At 47.0% G+C, this 12,732-nt stretch overlaps 1 protein-coding gene across 3 annotated transcripts in view; it reads right to left on the reverse strand.

Annotated features, from left to right (window-relative positions):
• GALNTL6 (polypeptide N-acetylgalactosaminyltransferase like 6) overlaps positions 1–12,732 on the reverse strand; it is a 1,725,164-nt gene that overhangs the window by 15,131 nt on the left and 1,697,301 nt on the right. For all 3 annotated transcript variants that reach the window (XM_067040058.1, XM_067040059.1, XM_059071079.2), the window contains 2 exons: positions 11,723–11,839; positions 3,079–3,228 (listed from right to left, as the gene is read on the reverse strand). In XM_067040058.1, coding sequence (XP_066896159.1) covers positions 3,079–3,228; positions 11,723–11,839 — 267 coding nt within the window. The remainder of the gene's footprint in view (positions 1–3,078; positions 3,229–11,722; positions 11,840–12,732) is intronic.

Consider the following 12,732-nt stretch of genomic DNA (forward strand, 5'->3'; position numbering starts at 1 on the left):
CACCCAGAACTCTGTACAGTGATGCATTTGTTAACTCTACTTGTTGTGGTGGTCATTTCTCAGTTCATAGGTGTATCAAGTCGTTACGTCGTATACCTTAAACGTACACAATGTTGTGTGTCAATTACATCTCGGTAAAGCTGGGGGGAAAGGGGAAAATCTTCCTGAAAAAAAGAAAAGAAGGCCAACAAGATCGGAGAGCTGATGGGTGCTGAGAGGTCAGAAAACGGGCCCGACAGCCCCCTGCCCCACTCAGGCAGGTCGCCGGCAGCCACTACTCAACCCAGGAAATCTCTGTGCGCCTGGCAGAAGCGCTTGTCTGGTCTTGGTGATGCAGAATCCAACAGGCATCAGGACTCCCCCCCCGGGGAACACAGATCGGATTGCTTAAGGGCGCAGGAAAGAGGAGAGGCTTCAAGGCCAGATGCACCTGAGCTTGAACGCTGGCTCGGCCCCAAATCTGTTTCTTCCTCTGTGGATCGCACGTAGCAGGCCCAGGTGGTTGTGAGGTGTGTAAGGCGCTAGCTCTGTGCACCCCCACCGGCTGGAGGATGAGGAGGACGGAGCCTAAGAGACGCCCCGCGGGGGTCCTTTAGGCAGCAGAGTCTCAGGGATCCACGTGGATTCGTCAGTGTGCTGATACAAAGGGGGACCCCAAAGCCGACTCCAGAGATTGCTAAGCTGTCCAAAGCCCCCAGGGCCAAGCAGTGCCTCCAAACAGACAAGGCAGCACCCACCAGAGGGCCTTCTCTCTCTGTGCCTCGGGAAGAGCCCTTGGAATAGACAAGGGACTTTCTCAAACAAACAGGTACATTGGAACAGGCCTGAATCATCACCTCAGATGAGCTGTTTCAGGAGCTTTCCTTTTAGGCCTTGGGCACGTTCCCGATGACGTATACATCGCGCTTGCTGTATAAGTACCAGGCGAGGGTAACCAGAGTCACACGAGGCCAGGTCTGAGGAAAGAGCCCAGCACAGCTGTGCCTGGCGGGGGGCCCTGTACTTTCTTGGCTGAACTGGGCATTATGGCATGGTTTGTTTCTCATGCTGTAAGCAGTGATGAGAAACGGTCCGCTCCGTGGGGACCAACTGCACGCGAAGCAAATGGCAGATCAGGTATTTTATCCATGTGCCCTGAAGGTAACTTCCTGACAGTCAGCATATAACCATCAAAACAAGACAAAACAGAACGCTTCTTTACTGCACCACGCACAGACTGTATTATATTGAAGAGCAGAAGGGTTTGACAAGATTATTCATTTCTGATATATCTCACAAGGAAAACAGGGAGGTTTTCCTCTTGTCTGACGTCCCCCCACCACCCTGTATCATATCGGATGCCATCTTCTTTTTTTTTTTTTTTTTTTTGTGATATGCGGGCCTCTCACTGTTGTGGCCTCTCCCGTTGCGAAGCACAGGCTCCGGACGCGCAGGCGCAGCGGCCATGGCTCACGGGCCCAGCCGCTCCGCGGCACGTGGGATCCTCCCGGACCGGGGCACGAACCCGTGTCCCCTGCATCGGCAGGCGGACTCTCAACCACTGCGCCACCAGGGAAGCCCCTCGGATGCCATCTTCTTATTAGCTCCTTTGATTTTAAATTATTTTTTAAGAGGATATAACAACTGGTGTTTTGTACTTTCCCCACAACCTGCCAGATGTTGGCAGGGGTGGGTGGCTGTGTGTAGAGTAAACTTGTACAGATGAGTCTGCCTTTGAGTATAATTTTCGGTGCCCAGCTCTAAGAGGTAGATGCCAGAAAGCTGACCCAGTGAGGGAACAGGTATCAAAACCAGTGGCCCCCGTATTGATTCTCTGCAGACCCTTCCCTTCAGCTCTCTGTGATCTCAGGGGATGCTGACTTTACCTCAGCCAAGGCTGGCTAACACTCTGATTCAGGTGGCGGGGGGGACATTTTCCTTTACAGTCTGGGGTGAGGCTGAATCATTCCAGAGTGTGCAAAGGCAAACAGAGGGCATCTTCTGCCTGGCCGGGGAGGCCCTTGGAGTTCTACACACTTGAGGGGTGGAATGGCACTTAGGAGGTGTTGCTAATTGACAGCTGAGTCCTGCCTTAGAAACCAAAGAGGCGGAGAAAAAAAAAAGTGTATTCTGAAAAGCTATCAAAAGGTAATTTAATGACAATATTTTAAAATATTTAATTGCTCTTTATTCTTTACTTAAATGCTCAACGCAATAAAATATGATTTTATATTTAGTTTTGAACTATTTTTTCTAGCGATACATGTTACCCTTCTAATTCCTGAAACTTTTAAATTCCCCAAGTAAGGTCTCCTTTGCTCTACTTGGGCAGGATTTTGGCCAGATTAAAAATGGGTCTTTCGGGGGCTTCCCTTCCCTGGTGGCGCAGTGGTTGAGAATCCGCCTGGCGATGCAGGGGATGCGGGTTCGTGCCCCGGTCCGGGAAGATCCCACATGCCGCCGAGCGGCTGGGCCCGTGAGCCGTGGCCGCTGAGCCTGCGCGTCCGGAGCCTGCGCTCCGCAACGGGAGAGGCCCCAGCGGTGAGAGGCCCGCGTACCACAAAAAAAAAAAAAAAAAAAAAAAGGGTCTTTCTATATAAAGTTTGCAACAATTAGATCTACATGAATATATTAGTATTTGTGTAAATGTAATTGCCTTAACCCAAAGAGCTCCCAAGCAAATGAGCCTGAGATGCATAATCAGTAAAGAGATGTGTTCATCTGTGTGCGTGTGTGAACTGGTGTCGTGAAAAACTCTACGTGCGCACATTTGTTTGCAGGGCACGTGGCCCCTGCGTTTGGGAGCCGTCTGGGTTGAGACCAGGCCCTTCCCGTGTAGGGCTAGGGTCCTGCCTCAGAGCCGTGCGCAGTCATAACTGACTGGGCTGGGTGTGCACGCGGCCAGCAAAGCCAAAGCAATGCCCCTTCCTACGCGCTCCGCCTTTCCCCTCGTCTTTGCTGTGGTCTCCAAATGCACGCACCAAATGGCCAGGTAACAACTTAAATCAAAACGATGTGTTAAAACCAAAAACCTTTGCGTTAGAAAACCTTACGCAGGGCAGTTGGAGAGCTCCCCGCCCGCAGCGAGCTGGCCCTTACCTTTCGATGTCCCCAGAGCTGGTTCCCCTTCATGCCGTGACAGTCATACAGAGTGACCGGGCTGCTGTGGGAGACGGCGTCGAAGCAGAACTTTCGGGTGTGCAGGGGCTCACCAGGCCGAATATCTTCTCTCCAACCAAAGGTGAAGAGCTAACAAAGCAACAATAGCAGGAAAGCTACAGTGAGCCGAATTTGGAGAGACTCGGAAGCAGGGGGAGGTATGTCTTTTAGCTACGAAGAACTCGTGCTTCGTGATTTACAAGAAAAGAACGATGTCTCTCAGCATAATAGGGGCACTGGAAAAGGCGTGGATGCTAATTCTCTGTAGCAACACCAGAAGCACTGCTGGCCCAGCCTAGCCAAAAGAGCAAATGAAGTGTTTCCGGTTAGATAGACAGATGGAGAGAGGGAGACAGAGGGACAGAGAGAGGGAGAAACTTTGTAATGACGCCCTTTACCTTCTTCATTTAGGTAAAAAAAAGTAGTGGGTTGAAGGCTACACAGTTAGCCTAAATGAGCAGATTAACTGAGAAAAGACCAGGAGTAGGGTTGAGCTGGATGGATGCCAGCAACTTGAAAATTTTGATTTAAATGAAAGCTAAGCTTGATGAAGTAAAGAATAGGCAAATTGATTTCCTGGAGCTGGTTAAGAGTAATCCTGCCGGGCAACGTAGAAAGTTTTGGACTGTGACTCCCAGTAAGAGATACAGTTTGCAAACACACATAGACCACCTTTTCCCCAACTGAAAATGGAAATTTCATGAAATATTTGTCCTCAATGCATTTAATAGACTCTGATATTCCATCCAAACTTTTCCTGTCTTAGTCTATTCTATTCCATCCATCCATTCTATTATTTTATTTTATTTTTAATTTAATTAAATTAATATGTTTACTTTTGGCTGCATTGGGTCTTCATTGCTGCACGCGGGCTTTCTCTAGTTGCGGCGAACGGGGGCTACTCTTCGTTGCGGTGCGCGGGCTTCTCATTGCAGTGGCTTCTCTTGTTGCAGAGCACGGGCTCTAGGGCGTGAGGGCTTCAGTAGTTGTGGCACGTGGGCTCAGGAGTTGTGGCGCACGGGCTTAGTTGCTCCACGGCATGTGGGATCTTTCTGGACCAGGGATCGAACCCACCTCCCCTGCATTGACAGGCGGATTCTTAACCACTGTGCCACCAGGGGAGTCCCCATTCTATTATTTTAAAAATGTGACTTACGGATGCACTAAATTGATTTTACAACGTATTAAATCGAAAAAACAACACCTCTGTAAGGAAAGGGTATTTTTTTGGAGTTTGAGCTGGATAACCATTTGAGTGTTTCAATATGAGGAATCCTTAAGTAAGTGGGAAAATGGACTAGATCAGCCCTAGGATTTCTTCCAATTCTAACATCTCAATGTCAGGAGACTCTGTGGCTGTAAAAACAAGCACAGTGCTGAGCTATAAGCAGACAATACGCTCGGCTCTGTCAAGCTGCAGATTATCACAGTTTTGGGGTCCTACCTGGGTAAGAAAATGCAGAGAATCTGGCAAAATTCCAGGGATGACTAACAAAAACAGTGAAATGGTGGGGAAACTGCAGAAAACTTGAAAAAGCCGGGTTAAGTGGTCTGAAGAAAATCGGAAAGAACTGATCTAAATCAAACATATGAAGCCTGCTGTCTGAGTTGTGGCGAGAGATTGCGTTCTGTTTCCCCGGGAGACACGACAAAATAGGTTGTTTTAAATAGAGGAAGGTGCTTTAGGTTAGGCAATTGAAATAGATTGATGAAGAGGAATTGTGTGGTCTCTTTCCCTAGATTCACTGCCGTCGTTTTAATATGATTGTGGACGGAGGCATTTTTAGATTCATTCAAACCCTACGCAGGGGTTTGAGTCATTTCTCAAGGAAAAGTGTGTCTGTTCGGCTATTTCTGGTTTTAATCACTCCCTTCAAATCAGGACCTACCGCTCCCTTGGTTTTTGAGACACTGTGCTCCTGTGTTACCCTAGAACTCTGTCTTGCCCGTGTCCCGTTTCTGTCTATCTCTTCGATGTAGGTCCAGCTCGGGGTTCCTCAGATCCCATCCTGGCACCTTCCCTGGGTGGTCTCACACTTGCTCAGTTTAACTCTCGTTGGCACGTGGATAACTCATCATCTGCGTTATGTCCAACCCTGTGTAGGATTTCCCTCCTACGTGTCCTGTGGACATCTCAAAGTCACCACATCCTGAGTTCCATCGATTTCCTTCCCTTCTAAACCCGTTTCTGCTCCTGTGTTTTGTTTTAGTTCGTCACATCATTCAGCTCCTCAACCTGGGAGTCCGTTGTCTTTATGTCCTTGGTCTCCCTCATCATCTTCATCTACTCCATCGCCAAGTCTCACCACTTGTGTCTTCTAAGTGTTACAGGAAGTGGTCCCTTCCCCTCCGTCTCCACCACCTTTGCTCTCAGTGTTTCTTGTCTGGACTCTTGAAATGACCTTCTAATTGCTTTCTTTCCCACCTTCCTCTTCTGGTTCCTTCATATCTGTTTTCTAATAAATTGAAGTAAAGCTGATTTACAACTTTGTATTAGTTTCAGGTGTACAGCACGGTGATGCATTTATACGTATATATCTATTCTTTTTCAGATTATTTTCCCTTATAGGTTATTATAAAATATTGAGTATAGTTCCCTGTGGGTTCTCTATTTTATATATAGTAGTGTGTATATGTTAATTCCAAACTCCTAATTTATCCCTCCCCTGCCTTTCCCCTTTGGTACCATAAATTTGTTTTCTATGTCTGTGGGTCTATCTCTGTTTGTACCTAAGTTCATTTGTATCATTTTTTTAGATTCCACATATAAGTGATATCATATGATATTTGTCTTTCTCTGGCTTACTTCACTTAGTATGATCATCTCCAGGTCCATTCATGTTGCTGCAAATGACATTATTTCATTCTTTTTTAATGGCTGAGTAATATTCCATTGTATATATGTACCACATCTTGTTTATCCATTGCTCTGTTGATGGACACTTAGGTTGCTTCCATGTCTTGGCTATTGTAAACACTTCTGCAGTGAACATTGGGGTGCGTGTATCTTTTCGAATTAGAGTTTAAAATACCCATATGACCATGTTACCTCTTAACCCGAAATCTCACCATATTTCACAGAACCCTTAGAGAATGAAGTTCAAACTCTTTAACACATAAAGAACTTTCCACGATCTGGACTTTGCCATGTTTTCCAGCTGCATCCCTTTCCCTTTAGTTTATGTTCTATCAACAATAAAAGATTTATAAGTTGCTAAGAGAGTAGATCTTAAAAGTCCTCATCACAGGAAAAAAATTCTGTATGTTTGGTGATGCATGTTAACTAGACTTACTGGGGTAATCATTTCACAATAGATACAAATATCGAGTCAATATGTTATATTACTGAAACTAATATAAAACTGTGTGTGAATTATACCTCAGTTTTAAAAAACTGTAGTTCTTTGCACTAATCAGGTGGTATGTATTTCCCCGTCAGTGACTTTGTTCACAGGAGCCCCTCTGGTTGGAAGGCCCACATTCACTGGCCAACCTAGTTACTGCTCAGCAGTTCTTTAAGGTTAAGTTCAGGTGTCCACTCGCTAAGAAGCCTTCTCTTTGAACCCCTCCCTTCCTCCCTCCCATCCCCCACCTTATTTCTCATGACTGTCCGATTATGTTTCTGTGTCCCTCGCTAGACCGTGAGACCCGTAATGGCAGGAACCACATCTTCATCTTTGTGTTTCCAGCACCCAGAACAATTCATGACATTTAATTAATGTCCAATAAAATTTCTATTGAAGAAGTAAAAACTCGCACTCATTATATTAATAGAAATTGCATTGGGATAACTGTTAAGAGGAACTAATAATTAGTCTTTTCGGGTTCTCAAATGAATTTGTGTTGTTTGTGTCTTACCTATTATTAGAATAAAAATGTCCTGGCCGGTACACCTGTCATTGCTTAAATCTTTATGTTATTTAAATATCACAACCCCTCGGTACTATAAGCAGTGCAACCCGCACAGCAACCGGTGGTCTTGATGGTTTATCGATTTTCGGCTTTGTCTCCTTTCCTCTTTTTGGTTTTTATACGTGTAGAAGCCAGAGCTGAAAGGCTCTGTCGTCATCACCCAGTTGGGGACAATTGGCCTGCAGAAGTGCAAGGACTGGCCACCGGCACACTTCAGGAGTCCAGGCTTGTGTACGCCTCTGTAGACAGTCTTTTCTTACTTTTTACTTTCTTTCTGTTTCCTTCCCTTACTTTTTATTAAATAGATGAGTCAAGTCCAAAAGAATACCTGCGTGAAAGCAAACGGGCACTTTAGTCTCTCAGCTGACTTACTCATCTGCTGTCACAATTACATCTCAGGGCACCCTCGGGTGACTTTTAGTTCTTGTTTCCAGGCTTGTTATTCGGGTGCAGTAATCATTCTCAGCTGTTGCAGACTGATCATCAGCTTGTAGGCTTCAGTGTTTGAGGCATTAGTAGTATTATTATTATCACCTGGTGCTTACTTGCCTGCGTCCCGGGAGATGCGTCTTCGGATTATATGAACGGCTTTATTATTCTGCACCTGCCATTAGCTAAGATTTTTCTCTCTCGTGTCTTTGAAATGCTGTCTCCTGCCACATAGATTATCCCAATGGTAGTGAGGAACCAATCAGGCACCGAGCGTCTCATTCCTTAGGCCCACGTGCCCCCGTGCAATTGTGTCAAAGCAGAAAAAGACAGACATCATGCACGTATTTGACGGTTTGCAAACCCTTGGGCTGCTCCTTGCTGACAAGAAGTATTCAGATTTTATTCAGGGTCCCTGCACAATACCTCCTGATATTTTTTCAACCTCACATTCCTCAGCCTTGGAGTAAATTGATGTTCATCTCTCCACTTTCCTCTTTGAAGTGATACTTTAAAACGGATTCGGGATGATACGTAAGTCATACTTCTTGGTGTGTGTGACATTGCCTGAGTCTGTATTGTGTTATACGAACAAGCTCACAAGCCTCGCTGCTGCACGTAAATTTATTATCTCAGTGCTGCTACCTGACCTGAGAAGATGGAAACTATTTTTCTGTCTGTGATGAGTTAGATTTTATTGCATTGGCGTGTGGTTGGTAGAGGTCTGAGCTACTGCGTGTTTCCCCCTGTGGTTTGCCGTCCTCGGTCCTGAGGCTGACACTGCATATCCATCAGCTGTCCTGTACCAGGTGCACTGATCCGCCTCCGTCTCTGCACATGTCTGTCCAGCTCCGGGCAGGGCAGCATCCTCAGCAGGACAGAGACTCCCCTGCAGGCTTCCTCCCAGCACAGGTCAGGGCTGCCCCCTGGCACCGAAGACCCCCCACTCCCCACCTTTCCATCAGACTCCTGAGGGCACATGGGGAGTGTTCTTTCCAGAACAGTCCTATGAAGGCTTTTTTCCTTCTTTTCTTTCTTGGTCCCCGTAGGAAACTGAGAGGCAGCTCTCGGAGCTGCGGTGATACGCCTCGACAGAGGGCTGGAAAATGAACTGCGCGCTCCCTTCCTGCAGGGAAGCCTCAGTCATCCCCCTCTTCTGTGACAAAAGCCGTTTTCTTACCAGGCGCTTCCACAGACTCTCCTTAACTCCCCATGGAACTATTTTGTTTATTCATTTGTGTTTTATTTTTGCCATTAAAAAAAAAATAATTCCAGCTCTAATAAGTGGCCCTTTCGTGTTCTTTGAATGCTTTTGAATCAGAAAGGGTGCCTATAATTTTCCTGTCCTGATATTCTTTTCTCCTCTGGGAATTTTAATCTAAATGTAGAAGCATGAGTCCTAATGTTTAGAGGTCATTGAGTTAATATATCGAACAAAGCGAACAGTTAACTACTGGAAAACGAAGCAGCTTGTGATGATTGAATCTTCACGTCAGTATACGGTGATACGTATTTCAGATGTGATTGACTTCACCTCCTTTCAACCTTGTTGCATTGCCGTGTTTTCAGAAGTCTCTAGAGGCTGGAAATCTCTTTCACGAGCTGTAGTAACTGAGCTTTCGTTCCTCTTAGATAGTTGTCTGCTTGTCTAGTGCTGCCCTCTGGTGACTGTTTCTGGAATTACACGTCTTAGCTTTTTGCAGTTTAGCTTGGGGTGGGGCGGGGGCGGGGTCGGGGAGGAACTGAACCAAAAAAATTTAACTGTATGCAGTGTAGCTGGTTTTCTTTATATTTACGTGCAGCCGTCAAACAAAATCTGCGGCCCAGAGCATATTTCATTCTAGCACATTCCAGGGGATGGAGGTGTTCAACCTGATCCAGGCATTCAGGTACGCATCCTTCGTATCAGCTGGATAGGTGTGTCGCTTGGTTGGGCTTAATAGAGATGGCAGCAGAGTGAACTTTAACCCAACAGATACGGATTTTCCTTATGGCATTCTCCTTTTTCTTTTTAAAAAAAAATATCCTTTCCCACCCTAGATGCCAGCCTTACTGACTGGCCTTGAAGCCTTCTCCTTTGTTCCCAGGCTGCAGTCTGAATTGCTTCTTGGGGGAAACAGGCTGGCACCGTCCACCGCCCTGGTCACATCCCCGTGGTGCTTGTAGGAAGGGACAGAGGATGGAGTAGGCCGTCAGCTTCCACGGATATTCCGCGCCCCCCAGTGACCCTCGAGCTGCAGGGCCTTCTTTAAAACCCATCTGATACGTGTCTACACGTGCAGGGTGTATTTGAGTGAGTGAGACGTAGTATTTGATTTCGGCAGCTGCCTTGGACGGCGGGAGATTTCTAGTCTGGGGCTGGTATAAAGCGATCTGCGGGGAAGGTTGTGAGAAGGAAGAAGACAAAGTCTGTTTGCTCTGCACCTCCTACCTGTGCAAGATGCTGGGACATCACGGACGATGTTGATTCTCACAATAACCCTGTCCGTGAGGTGGGTGTTATTGTCCCTGTTTAAAGGGGGAGGGACTGTGGCCTCGAAAGATACAGCGATCTCACAAGGACGCACAGGTTCAAGTGGCGGGGATCTAGGTTGGCCTGACCGAAGGCCCCTGATCCTTCTAGAAGACCACGAGGCTGCGGGAGAAGAGGACAAGGACCGGGTTCCCGGCCGGGCAGGGGTGGTGGTGGGTTAGGGTTTGTTTGGGTGCACGCTGGGCTGCGCCGTGGGCTGGGTCTGCTGCTGCTGTTTTCCTGCACCAGCGGCTCTGCGCTGTACTGCAGGCCGGAGGGAGGAGGGTGCTCGGCGGAGAGGGGGTGGAGAGGGGCCGACAGGCCGGGTCTGCGCACCCAGACCACTCGTGGAGAGCCCAGCCTGGGGGACGGGGAGCTTCACTGACTCGATGCTCAAGACGGACACTTGAGGAACGGCTGGAGGAGAGAACGAATGCCTCACTGGAGACGGCTTGCCTACTCTTGGTTTTCGTAAGGGAAGCGTTGCGGACAATTCTGGGAGACAAGGCATAAGCCCGACATAGGATCTTGAACTTGAGATGTATCCTTTTGTAGAGTCGGGGGGGGGGGGTGCGTAGGGTGGGGTGGAGGGGTTTTCACCGTATCTGTACATTTTTTTCCTCCTAAAAATTATGGCAATAGCTGTAGATACTCGTTCAATCCGTGTGATGAGTACACCAGGCTGTGCCGTAATTTTTTTATAGTTTCCTATTTGAAATATTTTATAATATAATATTCAGATAATAAAAACGGGCAGACATAATTCTACCCACCGTCTCTCCTCTTTTACAGGTGACACGGTGTGAGGAAAGCCCCTTTCAAGGGTGTTTCAAAGAGGGTCAGGAATCATACCTCACTTAGTAAACTGAGTCGCTGTGAAATGTTTTTCCAGCAAAAGCAATAAGTAGTCTTAAAGCCCCCCCTGAAGTCCACGCTGGGGTGTTACGGCCTCCAAGTGATCCTCTGCGTGTGAGATTACAAACTGCTGCTACAGATGAGAGGTGTATGTAAAGTATTCTTTTCAGTAAACAGCCAGAGGGGGAAAATAAGATTAGAGAAAGTCACAAAAACTTACAGAATAACCGAGAGTCTTTCAGTAAAACCATGAAATTTGCTTGGGAGAGTTACGTAGCACTCTACAAGCTTTTCATGGTTTGAAAACTGCCATTCTGGGAAAGGAAATAGAAGACTAGGGTCGCAATCAACATCTCTACCACCCTTTCTGTTATTACTAGTTTTTTAAAAGCATGGTCTATCTTTTGCCACCCTTTTATTTTATTTTTGTTAGTATTTATTTTATCTATTTATCTGGTTGCGCCGGGTCTCAGTTGCGGCAGGTGGGCTCCTTAGTTGTGGCACGCGTGCTCCTTAGTTGTGGCAGGCGAACTCTGAGTTGCTCCGCGGCCTGCGGGATCTAGTTCCCTGACCAGGGATGGAAACCGGGCGCCCTGCGTTGGGAGCGTGCTTAACTGCATCACTAGGGAAGTCCCCCTTTCTATTATTTAAAGCATATTTTTATGCTTTAAATTAATTAATTAATCAATTAAATGAATTGATCTCAATTAACAATCACGACTGTTCTGAGAAGAAATGGAAGCAAAGAAGTGAGGTGATTCCCTTGACTGCAGAGCTGGGTGGTGACCTGTCAGGGCCTCACCCAGGTCCCACCTGGAGGTTTGTTCCCACACGGCCCCCCACGACCTGCCTCAGCCCCTCCCCCCCACGACGCACCTGCTCATGAGACCACGTCCTCTCAGAACCGTCCTTGACACAGACGTCCAGCCTCAGCTCGGTCCCCGTGGCTCCGTGCTTGCTGTCCACGCAGAGATTTGCTGCCACGTTTCGAAGCTGTGGAAAGAAGACAGCATGAGGATGGACTGTTTTTCATTGTACCCCTGGTTCCTCACAATCCTGGTGGAGATTCGGTATTTTTTTTTGATTACATGATGATTGAATGATGCCTTAAATTTATATGCAATTTATGGAGAGAAGTCAGAGGATTAACTATAACATTGTCCAGTCTACGTGTAAAAGAACATGGGAAGACCGAACAGCAAAGCCTCAGCCAGGCGGTGTGTGAAGCTGGGACCCAGGTGCACGGACGTGGAGTTCATGACTTCTGTACGATGGGAGATTTTTCTTTTTCAGGTAGTTCTTGAACTTGGAACTGGTTATCTTCCTGCTTCAAAGCATCTTCTCCCTTCACCACCTTAGCTGGGAGAGCTCCGCTATGAGGCGGGTGGTGCAGATAAAAGCTGTGAGGAAGAGAGAGCTCGCTGTGCAAGAATGTGGCTGCCTGACGCCCTCAGCGGCCTGGGATGGTCTTTGTCTGCACCTGTCATCCTGGTTTAGCATTTCTCCTGGATGAGAAATTAACACCATCCTAGAGTATTAGCAAAACGGGAAGGATAGAGCTGTCAGTGTACTCCTCTACCGGATGAAGTTTCTCTACATCATGTCTGGACTTTGCAGAGTTGCAGAATGAGAAAAAAAACACTCGTAATTCTTAGCAAGTATTTTGTCAACATGGATGTGAAGAACTGAACAGTTGGGGGTGGGAAAAGGGTGAAAAATATCACCAGCACAAACAGCAATGGAAAAAGTCTGGTTGCAGACACACCCCCACGTCAAATCTTCCACCGATCTTCCTGTCGGCCTCAGAACCACATCCTGTTGCAGAGCTGGGCAATGTCTATACTTTGTTACTGAGGTGTGTCTGCTTAGATAAGCTCAGGGATCGC

Source organism: Kogia breviceps, chromosome 8 (genome assembly GCF_026419965.1).
Source record: "Kogia breviceps isolate mKogBre1 chromosome 8, mKogBre1 haplotype 1, whole genome shotgun sequence".
Classification (NCBI taxonomy): domain Eukaryota; kingdom Metazoa; phylum Chordata; class Mammalia; order Artiodactyla; family Physeteridae; genus Kogia; species Kogia breviceps.